This window comes from Lacerta agilis, chromosome 9, assembly GCF_009819535.1.
Source record: "Lacerta agilis isolate rLacAgi1 chromosome 9, rLacAgi1.pri, whole genome shotgun sequence".
NCBI lineage: Eukaryota > Metazoa > Chordata > Lepidosauria > Squamata > Lacertidae > Lacerta > Lacerta agilis.
The window spans coordinates 53,434,832-53,458,773 of NC_046320.1; the positions used below are offsets into that span (position 1 = coordinate 53,434,832).

General features: G+C 42.8%; 1 protein-coding gene across 3 annotated transcripts in view; it reads left to right on the top strand.

Annotated features, from left to right (window-relative positions):
* MANBA (mannosidase beta) overlaps positions 1–23,942 on the top strand; it is a 53,290-nt gene that overhangs the window by 24,431 nt on the left and 4,917 nt on the right. For 2 of the 3 annotated variants that reach the window (XM_033160379.1, XM_033160380.1), the window contains exons 6-14: positions 221–396; positions 4,032–4,142; positions 8,852–9,003; positions 10,601–10,718; positions 14,043–14,129; positions 15,521–15,688; positions 17,864–18,082; positions 21,865–22,029; positions 23,756–23,900. In XM_033160379.1, coding sequence (XP_033016270.1) covers positions 221–396; positions 4,032–4,142; positions 8,852–9,003; positions 10,601–10,718; positions 14,043–14,129; positions 15,521–15,688; positions 17,864–18,082; positions 21,865–22,029; positions 23,756–23,900 — 1,341 coding nt within the window. The remainder of the gene's footprint in view (positions 1–220; positions 397–4,031; positions 4,143–8,851; positions 9,004–10,600; positions 10,719–14,042; positions 14,130–15,520; positions 15,689–17,863; positions 18,083–21,864; positions 22,030–23,755; positions 23,901–23,942) is intronic. The other variant, XM_033160381.1, reaches the window with a different exon arrangement.

Genomic DNA, 23,942 nt, shown 5'->3' on the forward strand with positions numbered 1-23,942 from the left:
TCACAATTATATCCTCGTGAAAACGACCCCATGTGATGTGGATAGCAAGATCTGTGTCTTCCCTTTGGTCCTCCTGTTGGTGTCACGCTGTTGTATGGGAATTTGAACCCAGATCTCCCTAAGTGTGAAGACAGACGTAACCTTCTAGATCACAGGTGACTAATGGTATGCGTCCAATCTGCCTGCTCCCAACAACCTTCTTTGTTTTTGTTTCGTTCAGTGCAAAACACTCAGCAGTGGAGTCTCAAAATAGAGCTGGATTTTGATGTCATCAGCTCAAAGCCAGTTGCTGCTCTCGCGACTGTGAGCATTCCTGAGCTGCAGACGCAGCAGACATTCACAGTGGAGCTTCGTCCTGGTGAAGGCAGCACTGTGCTGCTCGTAAACATAAGTAAGGTGAGGGCCAGTCCTGCTGAATGCAAAACTATTTCCTCCTGTGTGAAAATCAATGCTGTGTATGGGTTTGCACCAATAAGGCCAAAATGTTACTCAACCACAAAAAAGTCCTGCTGTTTTGCACACCCATATATGGGAAGTCTGTGGGCCTAATTCATGCAAGGGAATATACTGTGGTTTTCAGTGGGAGAATTAAGCGTGTGCTCCTATCCTTTTCATTAACTTAATTTGGCTTGACCTGTGTTGTCCATCAGCAAGGAGGCAAGGAAGGAGCTAGGACTTCTGGTTTTTATAAAAGTTTCCCTGTTTGGTTGCCTAGGCAAGATTGTGCTCACTATAGGTGAGCAAATATGCAGCAATAATGTGCCGTCCTGAACATACGTTGGCCAGGTTTGCAAACTTTGGCTAACTGTAAGTAAACCTGCAGCAGAGATTGCAGCTGCTTTGCTCCTTCCTGTGGTCCTGCTGCTGCTGCAACACTTACCAAACTTTTGGTTTGCCTCACTCTAGACAAACCATCAGCTGTGGCCAAGTTTTGTTCTTGCCTTAACACTCATTATTTGTCCTGCTGGATGTGGGGCATGTGCCCGAGACATGGAATGCTACTGTTGGGGCTCCCCTGAAGGTATATAAGGAATCAGATAGTCCTTAAGGAATTTATTTATTGGAGTATTTCTTAACCGCAGCTCATTCAAAAAGAAAATGGTGTTGTGAAATACAAGCATCAAGATGTCATGTAATTATAAAATACGAAACAAATGACCAGTACTGAATCAAATTAAGTCTATAGTCATACCTCATGTTGAGAACACTGCGGGTTATGCGTTTTCAGGTTGTGCTCCACGTTGAACCCGGAAGTACCGGAACGGGTTACTTCCAAGTTTGGGCACTCGAGCATGCGCAGAAGCACTAAATCACGCTTTGCACATGTGTAGAAGCACTGAATCGCGACCCGCGTATGTGCAGATGCAGCGCTGCGGGTTGAGGACGTGCTTCCTGCACAGATCGCATTCGCAACCCGAGCGTTCACTGTATATAAATGCTTGATGAAACAGAAATGTTTTCAGTAGGTAGTGAAATAGAAGAATTGTGGGTGCCTAGACCCAAGTTGCAGGCCTTGTAAATTAATATAAGAACCTTGTAGGTCAGTAAGCAGTCAGGTCAGTAGCACATAGACAACCAGTGCAAGCTTTTATTAAGCACTGGACTTGCTTTGAATTGAAAGGAGGACGATGTCATTCCTTCTGCAGCTACCTCTACACATGGCTTCAGAGCTGGCCACAGGTGATGGGTAAAAAAACCCCCAACCCAAAACAAAACCTATTATTGCTAATTTCTAAATAATAATTTTGAAGGCACAAATGCAGGGGTAATAGGAGAAGCCGGATAACTCAAAGCCGGGAGTGGGGAACCTATGCCCCTGCTCCCAATATGTTATCTTTGCCCATTGGCTGATGGGAGTTGGAGTCCAATGAGGGCCACAGGTTCCTTACACCTTCAAAAAGCCATGAGCCTTGAACCCTGATCTCCCACCCAAGAACTCAGAACCACTTACCCATGGTTATTGGATGGGCTGTAGCGTCCTAGTAACACCGTGTGTATTTTTCAACTTGCCTGCCCCACGGCAGATTATCTTTCCTGACCCCGTGATCTTGCATTCTGATTAGAAAGCAATCAAGAGGGTGTGTGTGTGTGTGTGTGTGTGTGTGGACTGAAGGCAGCCTCGAGTCCCTGATTTATGTTGTTGGATTGCGTGTATTAAAACAATAGGAAATGTACTATTGAAGCTGCAAAAGTCATCTCTGGGCAGTGTTTCAAAGCTGGGGCTGTGAGAGCTGACTGCAGCCTTCTTAAAAATGTGTAATTCCCACCCCACCCCCCACCAAAATTGAGTGCACATAGTGTTTTCCAGCTAAGAAATAGCAAATGGGTGAGTGGGGATATGACATCACTACCAGCCAATGAATACCCTCCCGCAGTGCCTTTGCTTCTAAAGCTGCTCTGCATTTCACATAGCCCAGTGGAAGATGCATATTAATAATGCTTCGTTCCCTGCGCTAGGAATTCATGGGCATTTTGCATGCTGCCGTTGGAAGCAATTTCAGAGAATGAAAGGTGGAACATTAGGGGCTCAGCTATGTAATCATGCCTTGGTAACAGGCATGACAAATCATATTGTTAAATTGTTTCCTCTGTACTTGCTTTCTCTTGGTGAAATGCTCACTTGATGCATTAACGTGTCCAACACCGATCCATCTGTTTCGATGTTTGTGCACCCTTATTACCTTTTAGAGATTTTGCTGTACCCAGTAATTGACAAAAATTGTGCACCCGCACAACAGTGAGCTGTCGCTGCTGTCTGAAAATAAGCGGCTTATTTTATTTAGGTAGAAATGGAGCAGCAGAAAGACAACCAAATTGTGAAAACTCAACAGTCGTTTTTATAGAATCGTGTAGTATGCTAATAAAACAGGGTGGGGCTGATTCCCTTGTGAAAGGATCGGATACAGTATATTGCTTCTGGATGCACTGAGGAGCATCTCCTGGGAACATCTGTTCAAGCCCCATTGAAAATGACCCACTGAAATGAATGGGAGCTTTGCAAGCAAATGGCCTTTTGCACAGCATGTCTGGAACAGTGACCCACAAAACACAGTGCAATTTTCATGCAAAAAAAAAAATGCTCTATGAATGATTGCCGATGGTGACAGAAGTGGGAACCAACAATAACACGTTGGAGTGTATCTTCAGCCTCAGATAGAAGTGATCCTGTTCCATACTTCATGCTCCCTACATTGTTTGAGGCTTGAAGAACACACACCTCCCCCCATCCTAGAACTCTTTCTCTAACATGCTAAAGGGCTCAAGTTCAGGGCAAACTGCTTGCCCTGAATATCAGCATTGTATTGCTTTACATAGCTTGGGTGGGTTCTGGGGAGAATAATGTAGGGAGAACATCTTTTATAACTCCATATTGCAGACCACTAATGGCCGATGCATTGGACAGAGCCCCCCTCCTCTGGACACTGGTATTGCTGCAGCTTACCTGGAGAAGGCTGGGGCAGTGTAGGTTGGCAGCAAGGGCAGGGCTGTGGGTGCGAATCGGGGGAGAGTTGGGTTGGTTCTGCCTGGGCATCTGCGCAGCTAGGCTTTCTCTCTGCTCCAGATAAACTCTTGCCTCCCCTTGATGGTTCTTGGCTCGCTATTTGAAGAAAGCTAACTTAAGCGCTTCGTGCTATCAATGTACAGTGGAACCCCGGGTTACGCACGCCATCTGTTCCGGGTCGCCGTACGTAACGAAGGCGTGCGTATCCCGAATGCACGAACCCCCCCCCCCTGAAAAACCGGGAGTAGCACGATTTGAGCGCTTCTGTGCATTCGGGGGTCACACATGTTCCGGAAACGCTTAATGTATTTGATTTTTGTTGGAAGCCGCCCAGAGTGGCTGGGGAAATCCAGCCAGATGGGTGGGGTACAAATAATAATAATAATAATAATAATAATAATAATAATATATTATTCCGGGTTGCAGGTGTTCTTAACTCGGAACGTCCGCAACCCGGGGTTCCACTGTAATCTTTTCTGGACTCTTTAAATTTTAATTTCATTTGCTGCTTTTCTTTTTGGGGAAAAAGGCTGCAGCACTGGAGACTTGGTGGCCAAGAGGACATGGGAACCAGACTGGGTACAACATGACAACTACATTCATTGCAGAGGGAGGTTGCAAGATTGAGAAGCTTTCTAAGGTATGTCAAGTCTGGAACACAGGAAGTTCGCTTATGCTGAGTCTGACCATTGGTCTGTCTAGCACACTAGACACGACTGGCAGAAGCTCTCCAGAGGCTCCAAGTGACCACCAAGGCACATTCCTAGCACCCACTGGGGTGGAAACTCTCTAGGTGATCAGGCCAGTTAGTGTGATAAGCAAACACTACAGCCCTCACATGGAGCTCCTCCACATGGAAGTGGTTTTCAGCAGGCTTGAAGGCTTTAGGTCCAAAACAGGCCCTCCCAGAAGTCCAGAGGATCCCAGGCTAAAAAAAAAAAGGGAGGAAAAGAACTATGGGGGTAATCTGACATGGCAATAATTTTGTTTGTTTTGCTGTGTTATCATGCATCCCATAAAATATTTTTTTAAAGAAGAGAGCAGGAGAATCCTGGGCTACTTCCAGCTTTTGAGTCCACTAGCCATAATAATAATAAAAAGGATGACACATGGAAACAAAACAAGACATTAAAAAAGCCTGGGACTTAATGTTAGTATTTTTTCCTCTTTAACAAATGCTTTTCTAGCATCCCCCGTGTAAATGCTCTAGTTATTAAGGAAAATAATCTATCTTTTGTGTAATATTGCGGACTATTTAAGATGATGCAATCTTTTACTAAATATCTGTCGCGGATTACTCCACGGTGTTGTAGCAGAGAAGTGCAAAAGCCACAGGTTCTTTAGTGCAGTATTATTTTATTGTGAGCTATATACATACAGACAGTTCAGACAAGTAGGACAACTTCACTCTCACTCTCTGACTCCACTCTACACCACCACACCCTGCTTAACAGGTTCCCCTTTAATACAATACAACAGCCAATCACCTGTCGGCCCACTCTTGCTGAGTCACTCTGACACAGCAAGGTTTGTAGGCCTATTGCATCAGCTTCTTTTACTTTACATGCAAGCTCAAGCCTGCAGACTTACTAGGCTACACAACATTCTATGTATCCCGACAATACCATCTCATTTGCTTAAATTTGCAGCTCTTAAGCCGCTAGCCATGATGGCTGTGCTCTGCCTCCGCAGTTGGAAGCAGTAATGCTTCTGAATAGCAGTTGCTGGAAAACACAAGAGGGGTCTACTTGTGGGTTTCCTGCAGGCATCTTGTTGTGCCACTGTGAGAACAGAATGCCTGATTAGTTGGGCCATTGGCCTGACTGAACAGACTCTTGCTATGTTCTTAAGAGTGTGTCACATTTTGGTCCAATGTGCATAAAAACAGGTTGCAAAACGTATCAAATGCCAACCCGCCCCCCGCCCCCCATAAGTGTCTAAATCTGAGGCCCCTTTTGAGCTTGAGGCTCAGGTCAAACAGCCCTCCTGCCCACCCACTCTGATTAGCCCTGGTCTTAAATTATCAGAAGATGGCACAAACTATTCTACTGGCAGTTAGCTGCCCTCTCTGTGTAGCACCTGCACTGCCAGCCAGACTCGAAGACAAATTCACAACATCTTTGAAATTCAAGAGGAAAACGTTTACAGCTGGGTTTTCCAAATTCTCAAGTTCATGTCATTTCTGAGCCTTGGACTCTCAGCAGATGGCATCTGCAGTACGGATCTGCAAACAGAAATCTAGTGATTTTGATAGGAAATTGCGCAGTGGAAATTCTCAAGCAGTGTTTAGTTGTGATGCATTGAAACTTTAGATACAGTAAATGAAATTTGAGACACCTCTTGTCAACTTTAGTATTCTTTAACAATAATAATTTGCTGACTTAAAGCACCCTAATTAGTAACTTTGCAGAACACAGGAGTCCTTTTGGTGCATGGGAATGGCAAGTGAAAGGATAACTTAAATCTCTATTCATGAGTGCAGTTCATCTCTGGTAGCGGAGAGAATTAATAAGTATATTATTTAATTTAGGGAGGAAAGGGCAACAGTCTGTTGTATTTGACTCTTGTTTTTCGCTTAAGTTCCAGGAAATGCTGTGCTCTCCTAGCTGTAGGCATAGTTGATAAGATACACATTTTCTTTTCACTATACAAGGAAGCTGGTGGTTAATGATTTCCTGAACAATAGACTTTCTTTGTTGTGAAGTTAAAAGGAAAAAAAACAGTTCCCATCTGCTGTTAAAAATAGCAACTTTGTGTATTAGTTGTATCTCCCTTCCAAGTGCCAAAGACCTCTGAATGCAGTTGTTTAAAAAACAGAAAGGACTATAAAATGTGTTTTTTTTTCTATTTGGGGAGTAATATATGTCCAAATAAAATAAAAGTATTTTCATCGATTGGAGACCTATCTGAACAGATCGGTAGTTAACTATATGGAAAGCACTACTTATTAATTTCCTTTTAAAAAAATACGGATCACTTTATGAATCCTTTTTCTTTTGAAAGAAAACACATTTCAATTGAACAAAAAGTTTTTACCTTGGGATTCTAGGAAATTATTAGCAGCTCTTGAAAGAGACTGCTTGGCTTCATGCCCAAAGACCTTGTGCTGATAAGAAAAGCGAATGACTTAAAAAAGGGAGGAAGTTGTAAGTTTGAAAGGAAACTCAGCAGGAAAACTGGAGTATTCCTCTTCAGGAACATAAGCCGTGTGCTGCTGGATCAGACCAAAGGCCTATCTAGTTCCACCATCCTTTTTCCCATATTGGCCAACAAGATGCCCATGGGAAGCCCACAAACAGGACATGATGAGAATAGTCCTTGCTGATCATCGTTCCCCAGTGACTGGTATTCAGATAGACTGCCTCTGAAACTGGAGTTGCTATTATACTCATCTTGACTAGTGGCCATTTATTTATCTAATTTATCTAAGCACCTTTTATTTATCAAACCTTTATAGGCATTTCTTTTACTAACCACCTTTTAAAGTGATCCATGCTGGTGACTATCTTATGGCAACAAATTCCGTAGTTAAATTATGTGCTGTGTGAAGTAGTCCTAACTTTTGCCTGTCCTAAATTCTCCCAATGTTCAGCTTTGCTGGTCAACCCTGGGCACTGAAAGAGGGAGAAAAAGATTCCTCTATCTATCCAATTTCTTCACACCTTGCACAATTTTGCACACCTTTGTTTTGCCTCCTATTATTATTTTTTTCTACATCAAGTAGCCCCCAAGGCAAGATGAGCCAGGGAAGTACTTCTGAAGTACATAGCAAAAATAGCACTCACCAATATTGTTCCACTGTTTCCCAGATGCTTGACAGTCCATCTCTCTTTTGCAGTTCTAGGCAGGCAGCAAAAACTGAAAGTTGCTGAGTTATTGGTAGGCTGCCTTTGGCTCGATGGATTGTAGACGGTGTAAACCGGAGATAAGCCCTACATTACTGCATATCTTTCTGGACTCAAGAGCCACCTTGTCAGAAAGCAAAGCTTTTGAGGTTGCAGCGTGGCTTTTAGCTCAAGCTCCGCACATGAGCCAGCTTTAGCTGCATGCCTAGTTATCGAGAGTTGTCTCCCGACAGCCTATTTCCAAGGCAGGCAAAGAAAACACTTTGAAAAGGGCACATCGCGGCAAGCTGGTCAGCGTTGCCCTTTAAAAGACCCACAAGAGTTCATTGGGACACCTTGCCCTCAATTTAATACCACATTAACTTTCACAGAGATCAAGTGTGAAAAGTATTTATTTGAGCGGACTGTGTCTATTTAGCCTTAACAAGATATGGTCTTGAGTGCAGCATCCCTGAGACCTGTTTTTTATTATTTTTTTACATAGAGGAAGGATGGGGAACCTGTGGTCTTCCAGATATTGTTGGACTTCAGCTCCTATCAGCCCCAGGCCAACATGAATGGCCCAGAATAATGAGAGTTGGAGTGCAGCAGCAAACATCTGGAGAGCCACAGGTTCCTCATCCTTGGTGTAGAACAGGGCTTCCCAAACTTGGGTCTCCAGCTGTTGTTGGACTACAACTTCCATCATCCCTGGCTAGCAGAACCAGTGGCCGGGGATGATGGGAACTGTAGTCCAAGCTTGTAAGGCACCCCTTGTCCTAATACGAGCTCACTTACTGAAATGGAAGCGTGTCTTATTCATTCATCTGCTCCTTGAAAGTTCCCAAATTAAAAGATTCCGTTCTGCTGTGAGTTAGCTTGCTTTGTTACAAGAATTTAAGAAGAGCTCTGCTTCATCAGATGAAAGGCCTGTCTTCTGCCGCATCCTCTTTTTACGGGGGGGGGGGAAGCCAGATGTTTAAGGGATGCCCACAAGCAGAACATGGGCACAATGGTTATGTTATAGCTGTTTTTCTGTCCGCTCGTCTGTAAGCAGCAGAATTAGTGAAGCAGATCTCTATCAGAAGCGGAATTAGTGAAGAGACTTGGGCCCCTTTTTAATCTGGCCTTGGGTGTGTGTAGCCTCTTTCTGTAAATGGAGTTTGATTACAATCAGTGTTCAGCCTCGTAGTTTCATTAAATTTCTCTCTCAGTAATCAAAAGCAAACCGTGTGGGTGTTTGCAGCACTAATCCACGCTGTCTGTTGGAGGGGTGTGTGTTTGGATAAGAGGCACTAAAATCTTCCAGCAGTCTCTTTCTCAAATTAAAATAAATGCACCCTATACACAAGAAACACTTTCATTAATCTTGCAAACAGGTTACACCCCCCCCCCCCATATTTTATATAAGAAAAAAGGCAAAAATATGCAGGGAAATATGGGTTTCCTGACTGATCCTGATGGAAAAGGTTTATTTAATATCTGTGACTGTTGTAAAACTTTTCACATTTTAATTTCTCCCCAGGTTTATTTTCGAACAATAGAACTTGTAGAAGAGCCCATTCCTGGCTCACCTGGTTTGAGTTTTTATTTCAGAATCAATGGACTCCCTATTTTTATGAAGGGTTCCAACTGGATTCCAGCTGATTCTTTTCAAGACAGAGTGACCTCTAAAAGGTGAGAGTTTGGGTGGCTGGTTTTCAACCATTCACGAGAAGGCAGAGGGCCTTCTCGGTAGTGGCGCCCGCCCTGTGGAACGCCCTCCCATCAGAAGTCAAGGGAATAAACAACTACCTGACATTCAGAAAATACCTGAAGGCAGCCCTGTTTAGGGAAGTTTTTAAACTGTGATATTTTAAATGTATTTTAATGTTTGGTGGAAGCCGCCCAGAGTGGCTGGGGAGACCCAGCCAGATGGGCGGGGTACAAATAAATTATTATTATTATTATTATTATTATTATTATTATTATTATTATTATTATTATTATTATTATTATTATTATTACATGGGTGCAAAGAATTTACTTTTGCCTACCGATACTGAGTAGGGCTTTTGGCCATGAGAATGTAGCTCTTTTACAGGACTATATTAGTTGAGAATCAATGTGGAGATTGCTTCTTTAGAAGAGATCCCATCTCAGTAGCTCCTTGCAGATGAACAGTTAGCATGCCAGGAAGAAGGCCCTTAGCTTATCCATATGCCTCAAATATTTGTTTTCCACATGCAGGCAAATCTAAACATGGACCTAGCTCTGTTGGTAGAGCATGATTCACTTAATCTCAGAGTTGTGGTTACAGGTAGGTAGCCATGTGTTGGTCTGCCATAGTCAAAACAAAATTAAAATTAAAAAATTCCTTCCAGTAACACCTTAGAGACCAACTAAGTTTGTTCTTGGTATGAGCTTTTGTGTGCATGCACACTTCCTCAGATACACTGAAACAGAAGTCACCAGACCCTTATATATAGTTAGAGAGTGGGGAGGGGTATTACTCAGAAGGGTGGTGGGAATGGGTGATTGGCTGATAGGTGTGGAAAACCTGTTGACGACTGTTAATGACTGCAGTTGGTCTTACAGGAAAAGGCAAGGGGTGAGATGGCTAAAGATAGCTTTGTCAAGTATAATGAGATAAGAATCCAATGTCTTTGTTCAGACCAGGTCTCTCCATGGTTTTAAGTTTGGTAATTTTAAGTTTGGTAATTAGTTGCAATTCAGCAATTTCTCTTTCCAGTCTGTTTTTGAAATTCCTTTGTAGTAAGACAGCTACTTTGAGATCTTCTATAGAATGTCCTGAGAGACTGAAGTGTTCTCCTACTGGTTTCTCTGTCTTGTGATTCCTGATATCAGATTTATGTCAATTTATCCTATGGCGTAGGGTTTGGCCTGTTTGTCCAATATAGAGAGCTGAAGGGCACTGTTGGCATACACAATGTTAGAAGATGAGCAATTAAATAGTCCTGAGATGTTGTTTGATGTTGTTGGGGCCAGAGTTGTGGGTTTGAATAGATGACCCCATGGTCCCTTCCAGCTCTACAATTCTGAACTTCTTTCTAGGTCGCACCACAATTAAAATATAGCTATATCTGCACTCTGCTTCTGCTGAACGGCTCCCTTCAGTTTGCTTTGGCTAATCCTGAGCACACCATTTAAACTACAGTATTGCACTCTTTCAAGTGAAGTCCAGCTAGGTTTCCTTAAGCCCTCTCTGCAACCAATTTGGTCTCGCTCCTACTGCAGATCTGCTTAACTTCTAGTTCCACTTGTATTTTGACAGGTTAAGGATCCTCTTGCAGTCGGCGGTTGATGCCAACATGAATATGCTCCGCGTATGGGGAGGAGGCATATATGAGCAAGATGAGTTCTATGAAATATGCAATGAACTAGGAATCATGGTAAAGAAAAAAGAAAAAGCAATACTCAGCAAGCCCTAATATTTAAAGCTGACATACGAAATAGATCTGCAAATAGCTTTTTATTTCCCCTTCCCCATTAACCGGTAACCTTGAAAAGATGTGCTGGATCAGGCTGTTTACCCCTCCCTGAGGTGGCTCTGTTGTTAGAGCATGATTCACTGAATCTCAGAGTCGTGGGTTTGGGCCCCACATTGAGCAAAAGGTTCCTTCATTGCAGGGGGTTGGAAGAGGTGACCAGCTCCACAATTCTGTGATTCTTTCTAGGTCACACCACAAGTAAAAAGCCCATCTATTTGGGCATCCTGCCAGACTGTAAACTTAGGTTTCCAGGCTTTAGGTTGTAGCGACATTCTGTTTTTAGAAAGATTAGGATAACAGAAGTGCTCAGTGTATTGCAAATGGAGGGTTAGATACTGTGGTAGATGGACAACACTAGAACGGGGTTGAAAACTTGATTAGGACCAAGGCATGCTTTCCTCCCATTTGGGCAGAATTAGCAACTCCTAGCAATAATCAAGAAAGAAAGTGAAACTAAATCAAATTAACTGCCATGCCCCCAAATGGGCCTTGTCAAAAGGTTATGGAACCTTCTGAGATGCAGAGAACAGGTGTCCCTCAGTATAGATACAAGTCCCAGTCTTGATTTCTTCCTCTAGGTAAGCCTAGGGGAAAGGTAGGACTCGTGATTCTTTCTTCCATGTGTGGCCAGTGTGGCCTTGATAACTTACAGCACACACTGCAACATTTCTCTGATGAAAATGGGGACATTCTATTATTTATAACCCGCCCATCTGACTGGGTTGTCCCAACCGCTCTGGGCACCTTCCAACATATATAAAAACATAATAAAACATTAACCATGGGAAAACCTCCCTATTCAGGGCTGCCTTCAGATGTTATCCCCTTGGTTCGTGGGTTGCATAACATTTCTTTTTTAATTAAAATAGGGGCACCCTAAGGAAAAAGGGGGCATTCTGGGATCAAATCAGAAACCAGGACAGCTTCTTTAAATCTGGGACTGTCCCCAGAAAATAGGGATATTGGGAGAGTCTGTTGAAGCAGCTTTGGATGTTGTGACGAGGCAAAGGAAGCGGGAAGCACAAGTGTGCTTCTTCTGCTGTAGACACTCGTGTGAGAAAGACTGCACACCTCCACCTCACAGTAATAATAATAATTTATTATTTATACCCCACCCATCTGGCTGGGTTTCCCCAGTCACTCTGGGCGGCTCCCAACAGAAAATAATAATAATACAGCGATAAAACTTCAAACATTAAAAACTTCCCTAAACAGGGCTACCTTCAGATGTCTTCTAAAAGTCAGATAGTTGTTTATTTCCTTGATATCTAATGGGGGGGTTCCACAGGGCAGGCGCCACTACCCAGAAGTCCCTCTGCCGGGTTCCCTGTAGCTTCACTTCTCACAGTGAGGTAACCGCCAGAAGGCCCTTGGCACTGGACCTCAGTGTCCAGGCTGAATGATGGGGGGTGGAGACGCTCCTTCAGGTATACTGGGCCGAGGCCGTTTAGGACTTTAAAGGTCAGCACCAACACTTTGAATTGTGCTCGGAAACGTACTGGGAGCCAATGTAGGTCTTTCAGGACCGGTGTTGTATGGTCTCGGCAGCCACTCCCAGCCACCAGTCTAGCTGCTCATTCTGGATTAGTTGTAGTTTCCGGGTCAGCTTCAAAGGTAGCCCCACGCAGAGCGCATTGCAGTAGTCCAAGCGGGAAATAACCAGAGCATGCACCACTGTGGCGAGGGAGTCTGCAGGCAGGTGGGGGGTCTCAGCCTGTGTACCAGATGGAGCTGGTAGACAGCTGCCCTGGACACAGAATTGTGTCACATAGAGAACTGCCTCACATAGCAGTTTGTACACCCTCCTGTTATGGGAAATGTAATCCCTCCCCCGCCAATTTTGCCCAAAGAGGAAAGGAAAGTGGAGGAGCAAAAATTGTGAGGCATTTTTGCTTACTGTTTGTCCCTTGTCACACAGAAGCGGCTTCCTGGGTAGCAGTGACCCCCCCCCCCACTGGGAAGCTAGTGTAGTGGCTCAGCCTCACCCAGCGACTCACTTCTCATGCCATATCTGTGTCCGAAGCCCCCTTCATCAACCAGGTGCTCTCCAAATGTTTTGGACTACAACTCCCATCAGTCCCAGCCAGCACTGCCTTGGTAGCTGGGAGTTTTGGCCTCTGGGTATTTTGGAATGCCACAATGACGAAGGCTGGTCTAAAGAACATTACAATATTTTATTAGAACCAGTGTGTCGTTCACAAATGGTAACTGCAGTTGTTCCTTTCTCCCCTTTAGCTGTTACAGCTCCAGGTACTTTTTTAAAAAAAGGAGCCCAGGTGCCAGAGGCCAATGCTACTTTAATATTATTCTGAAACCATTAACACTTAAAAATCAGTTTTTGGCTTGAGACCAAACACAGAAAGTTTCAGGCCCAGAGGAACATTTTTTTTAGGAGGTTGTGTACATGGCTAGCAGGGAGACACCTGCTTCAAAGTGCAGAGAAATAATTCCTACATAACCTTGAGATATATATAAGCCTATAAGCTCACCTTCCCAAGTTCTGATTAAAGATGTAAACAGGTAAAGCTTGATTTTTTGCTGTTGGATCTCATCCAAGTCCAATGATTCGGCTTGCTCTTTCAAAGACATATCCACCCTTCCATATAGCAAAACCCCTCTGGAAACAGAACTTTGCTGTAGTAAAAATAAAAATAAAAAACGATCCTTTCTAGGGAGAGACAAGTCTGCTGTGCCTTTAGCAACTGCAGGGCGGGTGCAAATTCAGCAGGGAAAGCTTCTCCCCCTACTTACTGAATCTCCATACTGGGAGGAGCTGTATGGATTGATCTTCTGCCTGCCATTTCAATGTCAAAAGGCACAGGAGTCCTGTGAGTGGGTGGTAGGAAGATGTCATGTGTGAATACCCTTTTCCTCAATGCTGGTTGAGGCTAAAAGCTTCCCATGTTTGAAATAGTTAGATGAAGTCATTTGCAGCACTTTAACAAACCTGGATAGCGACTATTATTTTGAGATAGCAACTATTTTAACAGCATTTTTCGGTACCACTAGTAAGACCTAATTTCTATAAATTATGAATGTTGCTTTAAAAAAAAAAATCTGGTTAGGTGTGGTGCAATCCCAGGTAAATGTGCATAGGATTGCGGTATTAATGAGTACTCCACAATCTTTTAAGTGATACAAGCTAGAAAATAAACACTCTGTTTATATGACTGTTTGTCAACTGGCTACTTGTTGAGTTCTTTCATTTTTCTCTTCATTCTCTAGATTTGGCAGGACTTTATGTTTGCTGTTGCTCTTTACCCAACTGACCACAGCTTCCTAGACTCAGTAAGAGCCGAAATTACTCATCAGGTATAGTATTGAGTCCAGTAGGGCCAAGCTCCTAAACTGTATACAAGCTAGTCATGACTAATAATTGCACTGTTTTTCTGCTGGCTCTCTTTTGTGTCCCGCTCATGTGAGCAGTGACATTTTCCTAAGTGCATCCAATCAAACAGAAGTGGCAAGCAAGGTGCTGGTGGGATGCAAAGCAAACAGGACGCACCAAACCGTGCCACCCTCACAGGCAAGCGAGAGAGGGCCTTCTTGGTGGCTGCTCCCCACTTTTGGAATTACTTCCCTAGAGAGGCTAGACTGGCTCCCTCCTTGCTGCCCTTCCACTGGCAGGTGAAGACTCTCTTCTTCCAACAGACCTTTGGGAACTGACTGCTTTTAATAAAAGGGCTGGTGCAGTGCTATTTTCGTTGTAATTAGTGGCATGGTTTTCATGGGTTATATCTATGTTGAATTGTTCTTAAATGATTCCCCCCCCCTGTGTTTCTAGCTGTTCTTGTCAGGGAAAAAGGCAAGGTATAAATAAAAATATAATAACAATAATAATACAGTTGCACATGCACAATAGAAGAATGCTTGCTGATTAATTTGTATGATTGAACATTGAACAGTTTGGCTGTCAGAAGTATGCCAGTATAATTCAGAACCATCCCTGGAACAGGGCTAGTGCCATTGCTGTTCATTTCCTTCCTTTTTCAGTTCTCTCGCATCTTCCCTTCTGGTTTGCACAGCTTGACAAGTGATGAGTATACAACCCATTGGGACGATTGGCTGCCAGGGCACTTTAAATGCGTTGTGGAGAGGAAAGTTCCCATCCCATCCTTCCTCTGGGTCCAAGTGCAACACGGATGGAAATCCCATCCAGCAAAGGCACGCTCTGGGACAGGAACACTCTTAGGTTAGAATCATAGAATCGGACCATAAAATACCCTCACGCTCAAGTATTGCGTGCTGAAGGAATTCCTTCAGAACAAGAAGGAGCTCAAATTTATGTCTGATAAGCCTAACTTGAAAGTAATTCAAGAATTTCAAGTTAGGCTTATCAGAAGGAAGTTTGAAGTACCGCTTTGCCTCTCTGCCTTGCGTAACACTCTTGATTTTTGACTGGTGCAGTGAGAGCGCCCTCTTCTGTTTTCCCCTTCCAAATATGGAGCTAGGAATGCCATTTTTAACCAGCCCTAGAGCCACGTCATGTAAACCTAACCTTGAATCCTTTGGAAAGTTGAAACCACACCTGAAGCTGACATTATTTTAAGTCATGTCTGATTTGTAGATTCATTCAGACGTTTGGTAAAACCATGTCCCTTTTATACCCGGGACTTTAATCATTAACACTTCTGAATTTACTCTTTTTTAAAATTTTTAATTTTTTAGCACTTGCATGTTAAAAGCTCTGCTTTTCGTTTCAGGTAAAGCGGTTAAAATCTCACCCTTCTGTCATTTTATGGAGCGGGAACAATGAAAATGAAGCAGCAATTGCATACAACTGGTTCTCTATTCCAAGCACAAAGAAGAGCGTTTATGCCGACGATTATGTCACACTTTATGTAAAGAACATCCGAGAGATTGTTCTTGCTGTAAGTACTGTTTTGCAGAAGGCTATGAAGGGTTGAGCTTTGATAGCAGGCTTTGAAAGTTCTGCTGAACTGCTGATTTTACTCTTCTTGTTTGCAACCGTGTCTGTAGTCTGCATACATTGCAGGCAAATCTTTATCATTAAAGATGCATCAGGCACAATCTGGAAACATCTGGAAACATCTGTTTTCTCTGTATATCCATTTATGGGCTCAAATCAGCCCTAACAACCATTTTATATTCTGTATTTCACCTGTGTTTGTGATACCCCTGCAATGTGTATTAACATACTCTTATTTTTTTTAAGTGCCTGGTTATTTATTTACAGATAAAAAGTACTTGCTTTGGGGGAAATGAGAGTGATAAGTAAGGACCAAGCTTGTCGTGTGTCCACTAGCGTTTGCTATGCTAAATGCTGTAGTTATTAAAGGGCAGGGATAATGTGCCAGGAAGCCTCAACTGACCTGTAACTCTGGCATGTGTACCTGTAACTCTGGCCTGTATCTTTGACTGCTGAAGATGCAGGTCTCCCCACCACACTTTGCAGCGTTTAGCTCTGTGCATACCAGTTTTGTAAGTTGCAAGCATTCCTGCAAGGTAAATATTAACTACCCTTAATGGGCAGACTGGAATGTAGAGAACTCAGAAGTCTAATCTCTCTCTCTCTCCCCCCCCTCCCCCTCTCATTCCATTTATGCAGCATTTATAGTCAGCAGATAGTGTATCCACTTAAGTACTGCTCTCTGGCTCAAGCCTGATGCTCCCACTATCAAATAAGAAGTGCATATTCACATATCCTCTTTTCTTACAAACTTCTTTTTTGGGAAGGGGCTGTAGAGCATCTCCTTTGCATTCAAAAGGTCCCAGATTCAATCCCGGGCATCTCTAGATAGGGCTGGGGCAGATTCCTGTCTAAATAAACCCAGGAGAGTCTCTGCAGACCAGTTCAGCATAACTGCTCCAGCACAGAACTGTGTAGACCTGTGTTTTTCAACCTTTTTTGGGCAAGGGCACACTTGTTTTATGAAAAAAATCACGAGGCACACCACCATTAGAAAATGTTAAAAAATTTAACTCTGTGCCTATATTGACTATATATAAAGTAATTCTCTTGAATAGGAATCAAATAAACACAATTTTTCCCACGGCACACCAGGCAACATCTCGCGGCACACTAGTTGAAAAACACTGGTGTAGACCCTAGGCAGAAGACTGGCTTTCCAAAGTGAGCACAGGGTATCTGCAGTGGGAAAGTGATCAACATTCAAGTGGAGCATTTCAGACTGGAAATTGCCACATATAATGTTGGAGATCCAGATGTTGGCCTCCAGATGTTGGAGCTCCCATCACCCCCGGCCATTGGCCATGCTGTTGAGGGCTGATGAGTGTGGGTGAATGTGCACATGTGGAAGCACACTGAGCCATGGGTCTGTCAGTAGGTGGGCAATCTGTTTGAAATCCTGTTTTATGGATTTTGATATTTTTTTTAATGTTTTATGTCAGTTGAAGAACTTTTTATTTTCCCAGTTCCTTTAATTCTAAAATATTTCAGCCTTAAAAATCTTTTAGTTTTTTGTACTATTTGTGCTTTTGTTTTGTTTTGTTTTGTTCTCTATATTGATTTAAATTTAAAAATTAAACCATTCAGAGAACACGCAACCTGGAGGAAGGGCCTCTAGACTGTCCCTAACAGATGGGAAACAGTTGTGTGCCAAATGCCTGTAAAGACCTTGAACATTTGTCCAAAGAATCAGTTTTGCCTTCGGATGGAAGCTGACTGTCCAATTCCCCCCCTAAAATGCACACATTTTTCCTCATACGAAAATAAATTGACCACGCACAATGCTTTCCTTAGTATTTGTCTTGCCGTCTGAAGGCAATATTTTTCTGAGCAGATTGCTTTCCTTTGAATGCTGAGATTTGTTTCTTTGCAGCCGAGCATCTGACTCCAGGAAGCAGATATTCATTTGTGTGATAAGCGGAGCAGAAATCATCCAGCCTAGTGAGAAATGAAGCCGTGACTCGTTCACCAATTCAGAATCCGGCTTTATTTTTTTTTTTTTTTTTGCTTTTTGAAATCATAGATGTTTAACTAGTTTGAAAAATAAATAAATCAGAAATGCTTTATTAGCCCTTAGCTCCATTTATTGCCTTGCATTGTGTTTTGTTAAACCCAGGAAGACGAGACTCGCCCTTTCATTACCTCCAGCCCTACCAATGGTGTGGAATCGGCCAAGGAAGGCTGGTTAGCCCATGCTCCTTATGACACTCATTTCGGAGATAATCATTACTACAACTATGTGAGTGACTGCTGGGATTGGACCACCTTCCCCAGAACACGATTTGCCTCAGAGTATGGCTTTCAGTCCTGGCCTTCCTTCAGTGCCCTGGCACAGGTAAGTCTTTTGAGCCTTTCCCTCTCTTGCATACTCTGCTTGGCAGGGGGTTCGACTGGATGGCCCTTGTGGTCTCTTCCACCTCTATGACTGGATGGCCCTTGTGGTCTCTTCCAACTCTATGATTCTATGATTCTAAGAAAAGCCAGCTGATGATTTCCTCCCAATGCAAAAGTTAGCTCTTGGGACCAGCTTACTTAGAGAAATAATCTTGCTCTGTATGTGCCTATTGAATTGCACTTTTACAAGAGCCACGTCATGTCTGTTCTGCATTTGTGAGGAGTTGACTTGAGTGTGGCAACATCCGTGCTTTGGAACTTTACCTATTGACAGGTTGCCTATAGGCAGCAAATTGTTTTAAATGCTTGCTGAAAACTTAACTTGAATGAATGAATTTATTTTTACGGTCACAGACCAACTTACTAAATCAACAATACAAAAATAATACATTAAAATTTGCACAGCAAAAACCATATATACGTATACAGCAGCATTTAAAATATATAGATTAGAGTTGGGGCATTAAAATATGGCCTAAAAATTGCAATTTAGGGCCCTATTCATAGCGATAACACCGCTTGTTCTCTGAGCTTTATGGCTGCTACACAGTATTTAGCTACTTTCAGGGTAATCTCAGGGTCCCTGTCTTCTACAAGGCATTTAAGGCATAGGGATTCATTTAAAAGATTTTGTATGACCGGAGAAATAAAAACCCGGCGTATGTCGTTGTAAAAGCGGCAGCGTAATAAAACATGAGAAACAGATTCTACCTCCAGAAAACTTTACTTGTTTTGGTGAGTTTGCCCATACATATAATTTAGTTACCTATATTTGTTTTAAAAGTCATATTGGTTTTATCTTTGTGTACAGTGATGGTGGTTTTATGTATCTCTATTTTTAATTTGTTTGTGGATTTTATATATAATTTTGTTAGTGCACTGTTTAGGGAGCTCCTTGCTCAAGTGGTTTATAAATTTTCTAAATAAATAAAAAGAGGACATGCTTTCCTTGGGACAACTGTAGGGCATAAGAGGGTTACATTCTCTCTCTGTCTGCTCTGACCCTTCATTTACCACTGTCTCCCTCCCAGTAACTTTGCATTTTTTTATTTTTTAAAAGGCAATACAATTTTCATTTTAAAGCAACTGCTAAACATCAAGGACTCCTCTAAACTGGTGTTTTATTGTGGGTATATTCTGCAACATGTCCTTGGCACAAAAATAGCGGTCAATTTATTTTGCTTTGTTTGTCGTTCTGTGATGCATCCTCAATGCTACATTATTGCTGTCTGGAAGGGTTAAAGTGCAACAAAATTGGGACATTCCCACCCCCAAAACAACAACAACACAAGACATTTGTGGTATGAAAAGCCAGTGGAAGTTATACAAGACATGCGCTAGCCCTGTTTAGGGAAGTTTTAAATGTCTGATGTTTTATTCTGTTTAATATTCTGTTGGGAGCCGCCCAGAGTGGCTGGGGAAACCCAGCCAGATGGGTGGGGTATAAATTGTTGTTGTTGCTCCTAGCTGTAAGTGAAGCAGTATGACCTTTTGCATTCACAAATGGTATTGAAAGTAGGATTGTGTAGGACTGCCCCGATAGCATCATGAGCACAAATAATCACAAATGTGCCATAAAATGGATGTCTGGAGAGAGCCTGTGTGCAAAGACTTCCCTAAATTTTGATTCCAGTGGGAGAATGATGCACATGCTCAGCACTGCTGGCAAGGCCACAGAAGATGCTGCCCTGCAAAAATAGTGTGTAGTCATCTGTTTGCTTGCCCGGGCATAACTGTGTGTGCTGTGTGTGGCCTGAAAGGCAAAAAAGATCAATGTTCATAAATGAATTCTGCAAAGCTTTCTTCTCTGGTTGCCTGGAGGTAGTTCTTGGTGAGCACATGGCTGTTGACAAGCCTGAACAAGGCATAACTTTCTCCGGTCGACGTCAACGAGACTTAGAAGAGTTTAAATTCTGGCAGGAATGTCCCAGTTTGAAATGAGGTGTGCGGGTTTGTAATTGTGTACAGTGCTTTACAAGCCTGCCTGCGAATCGTGTTCCCCATGTGTATTAAGGCATTTAAAGCCAGGGTCAATTTGGGGAATTTCCCTTCCTGGAAGGAAAAGTATCATTTAAGTGTGCTAAACAATGGGAGCGCAATTAGCTGACGAAAGAACATGTTTGATCAGACGACAAGAATTCGCATTCTTGGCTCTGGGCACAATGCAGAGAACAATGGGAGCACTTTTATTTCACTGAAAGAAACGAGACACAAACCTGTAGCAAAACACTTAAGAAGTTAAGTACCACTTTTTGGGGGATTGTGTCTCTCGTCACCAGTGACTTCTGCCTTTAACTTATTTTTATGGTTTTGCCTTGGATAGATGCATAAAGACCTGCCCAAAATTCTTTTCTACAGGCATTGCGAAGTTGCACCATGAACTTCCTGTATTTGTAATGTTGCTGCTGTTTTACCCTGATATTCTGCCAAGGATCTTAAGGCAGTTTACATGATTCTCCCCTCCTACTTTATCTTCACAAGGATAAAAGGTTTTAGCTTATCAGGGTTTAAGGACAATGCAGCCAGGCAAAAGCATTTGGGGGCACAGTGTAGCCTTGGGAGATTTCTGGGGGGCAGGCATTTGGCCACTAGGGATGCGGGTGGCGCTGTGGGTTAAACCACTGAGCCTAGGGCTTGCCGATCGGAAGGTCAGCGGTTCAAATCACCGCAATTGGGTGAGCTCCCATTGCTCGGTCCCAGCTCCTGCCAACCTAGCAGTTCAAAAGCACGTCAAAATGCAAGTAGATAAATAGGTACCGCTCCAGCGGGAAGGTAAACGGCGTTTCTGTGCACTGCTCTGGTTCGCCAGAAGCGACTTAGTCATGCTGGCCACATGACCCGGAAGCTGTATGCCGGCTCCCTCGGCCAATAAAGTGAGATGAGCATCACAACCTCAGAGTCGTCCACGACTGGACCTAATGGTCAGGGGTCCCTTTACCTTTACCTTTGCCTATGATCCCCCACCCATTGTCTAAACTTTGCTATTCCCCATGTTCTTTTCTGATCTGTACATGTATACATTTTCTGTATGTAGGTAGTGACAGCTTTAAGATTACAGTTGTACCTTGGAAGCCGAACACCTCGGTTCCCAAACAAATCGGCTCCCAAACGATCAAAACCCAGAAGTGAGTGTTCCGGTTTTCGAACGATTTTCGGAAGCCAAACGTCCAGTGTGGCTTCCGATTGGCTGCCAATTGGAGGCCGCACTTTGGTTTTCGAACGGTTCTGGGAGTTGAATGGACTCTCAGAACGCATTCTGTTCAAAAACCAAGGTACTGCTGTACAAACTTTGAACAAAGCATACTTAGATGAAATATATGCTAGAATAAATCATGCATGTATTTGTAGCCAGAGAGTGATGTAAAATATTGTTCGCTGCATACTGTATTGCAATCTGCGTAATTCTCTGAGGGATAGATTTCTCAAAAGGATTCTTCGGCCAGTTTTCTCCTTGAATATTAGAGAGGAAAAATAGTTATTTGCTCAGGGATCAGGGTATAAACGCACCACACATAAGATTCATCTTTTTGCTTTAGCAGCCCAACAGCCATTGTACAACACGGGGGTCCAGTTTGCTAGGGGACACCTTATGCTAAAATGTACTTTGGAATCGTTTGAATTTTTGAGATGACTAATTTTTTTTTCAAAAAAGAAAAAAAGAAAATATATGTGAGATTAGTGACTGCGAATGTGTATAAATTTTACTTTGTTTTTAAACCACAGGTGTCATCTGAGGAGGACTGGTCTTACGTGAGCAATTTCTCCTTGCATCGGCAACACCATGCTCACGGCAATGACCAAATGCTTAATCAGGCAGCTCTCCATTTTAAGCTGCCACAGGAAGGAAACCCCCTCAAGAACTTTAAACATTCCATCTACCTCACTCAGGTGAGTATTTGTCAGAACCTTAAGAGGTTTCTTGTTTGTTAAAGAAGCCATAATCATGGTTGCATAATGCAACATGTATTGCAGAGAAGCTCTTACAAAATTATGATAATTGTGTCAAGTGTTTGAATTACAGAGTGGGTTGAAATCTTGGGTCCAGTGACATCATTTTAAATTATCGATGGGCTTCTCCCCACACACCGTACAGAGAAATACACATGTATTGTTGTGTATAAAGTGTGGCACATCTGTTTGCTTTGTGATTACAGGCTGTGTATATACTGGTTGTCAGGTCTGTTTTTCTGTATGGTGAAACATTAACTCACCCTGTATGCACAATGTTAGACATGTCTTTTCCTATCCAGGGATTATGATGGTGCCCTGAAAACATGGGGTATGAAGTTGTTCTTTGGAAACAGGTCTAAAAACCACTTGTGCTTATCTACAACAACTGACGACCTCGTAAGAGTTCTGGAAAGACTCTGGTGGGCAGTTTTCAATATCTGCAAGGGTAGCCACATTAGTCTGCTGCAGCAAAAACAACCAAAAGCCTTTTGGCACATAAAATACAAGCATTGCTTCTGTTATGGCATAAACTTCTCTGGGCTAGAGCCCACTACGTCAGATGCAAGGGGTATGAGTCTCAGTTGTCAGATATAAAGGGAAGGGGGGAAATGCAACAGTTAAATGGGATGCAAAAGGATAGTCTGTGACAATTTGATTAGAGTTTAAGTGGATGCAAAAATGACGTTTCACGGCAACATTGGCTGGTGATTACACAGTCACTATAGCATTGCTGTGTAAGGTGATAATAGAATTAGAGACTAAATGTATTCATACATTTTGCTGTGAAAGGTAATTTTTGCATATGTTTGAGCTATTGTTGATTTGTCACAGGCTGTAATTTTGCATGCCTCTGCCTTTCGGCTGCAACATTTACATTCCCTGCTCCCTTTTATGTGCTTATAGAATCATAGAATCATAGAGATGGAAGGGCCATCCAGTCCAACCCCCTGCCAAGCAGGAAACACCATCAAAGCATTCCTGACAGATTTCTGTCAAGCTTCCGCTTAAAGACCTCCAAAGAAGGAGACTCCACCACACTCCTTGGCAGCAAATTCCACTGTCGAACAGCTCTCACTGTCAGGAAGTGCTTCCTAATGTTTAGGTGGAATCTTCTTTCTTGTAGTTTGAATCCATTGCCCCGTGTCCGCTTCTCTGGAGCAGCAGAAAACAACGTTATACACCATTGGAAAAACATGGCTGGTAGACTGAGGGTCACATTCCATGCATCTCATGAAGCAGGCTCTAATGCGTGAAAGTTTATGCCAGGAGAGCATTTGTTAAGCCCTTAAGGTGCCACAACACTCTTTTGAGGTTTTTTTTTAAAAATGCTCTTTATTAATTCTGCATATAGTTTAGAAAATGATAAAACACAACGGGGGGGGGGGGACTCTTGTGAGGTTTGAATGTATATTTTAGGAATTTTTTAGAGCATTGTTTGAAATATACAACCTAGCTGCCGGTATAGGGCGGTATATAAACTCAACAATTAAATACCGCTTACAAATCAAAGTGGTACAGTCCAGAAAGGGTTTTACCATGTGATCTGGGGATCACATGTGATCTTGGGGATCTGCCTTATTGTCAGTATCTTTCACAGTTCTATCATTACACGAGCACTTGGTAATGATAATTTTTCTTTTTGTTTTGGCTTTCGCTGAATTAGATTATGCAGGCCCAGTGCATAAAGTCCCAAACGGAGTTCTATCGTCGTAGCCAAAGCGAGATAATCAATGGGGAGGGGCGCACCATGGGGGCACTATATTGGCAACTCAATGATATCTGGCAGGCTCCTTCCTGGGCTTCTCTGGGTAAGTCTTCTTCAGCCAAAGCAAAATTAGGAATTGGGCTGC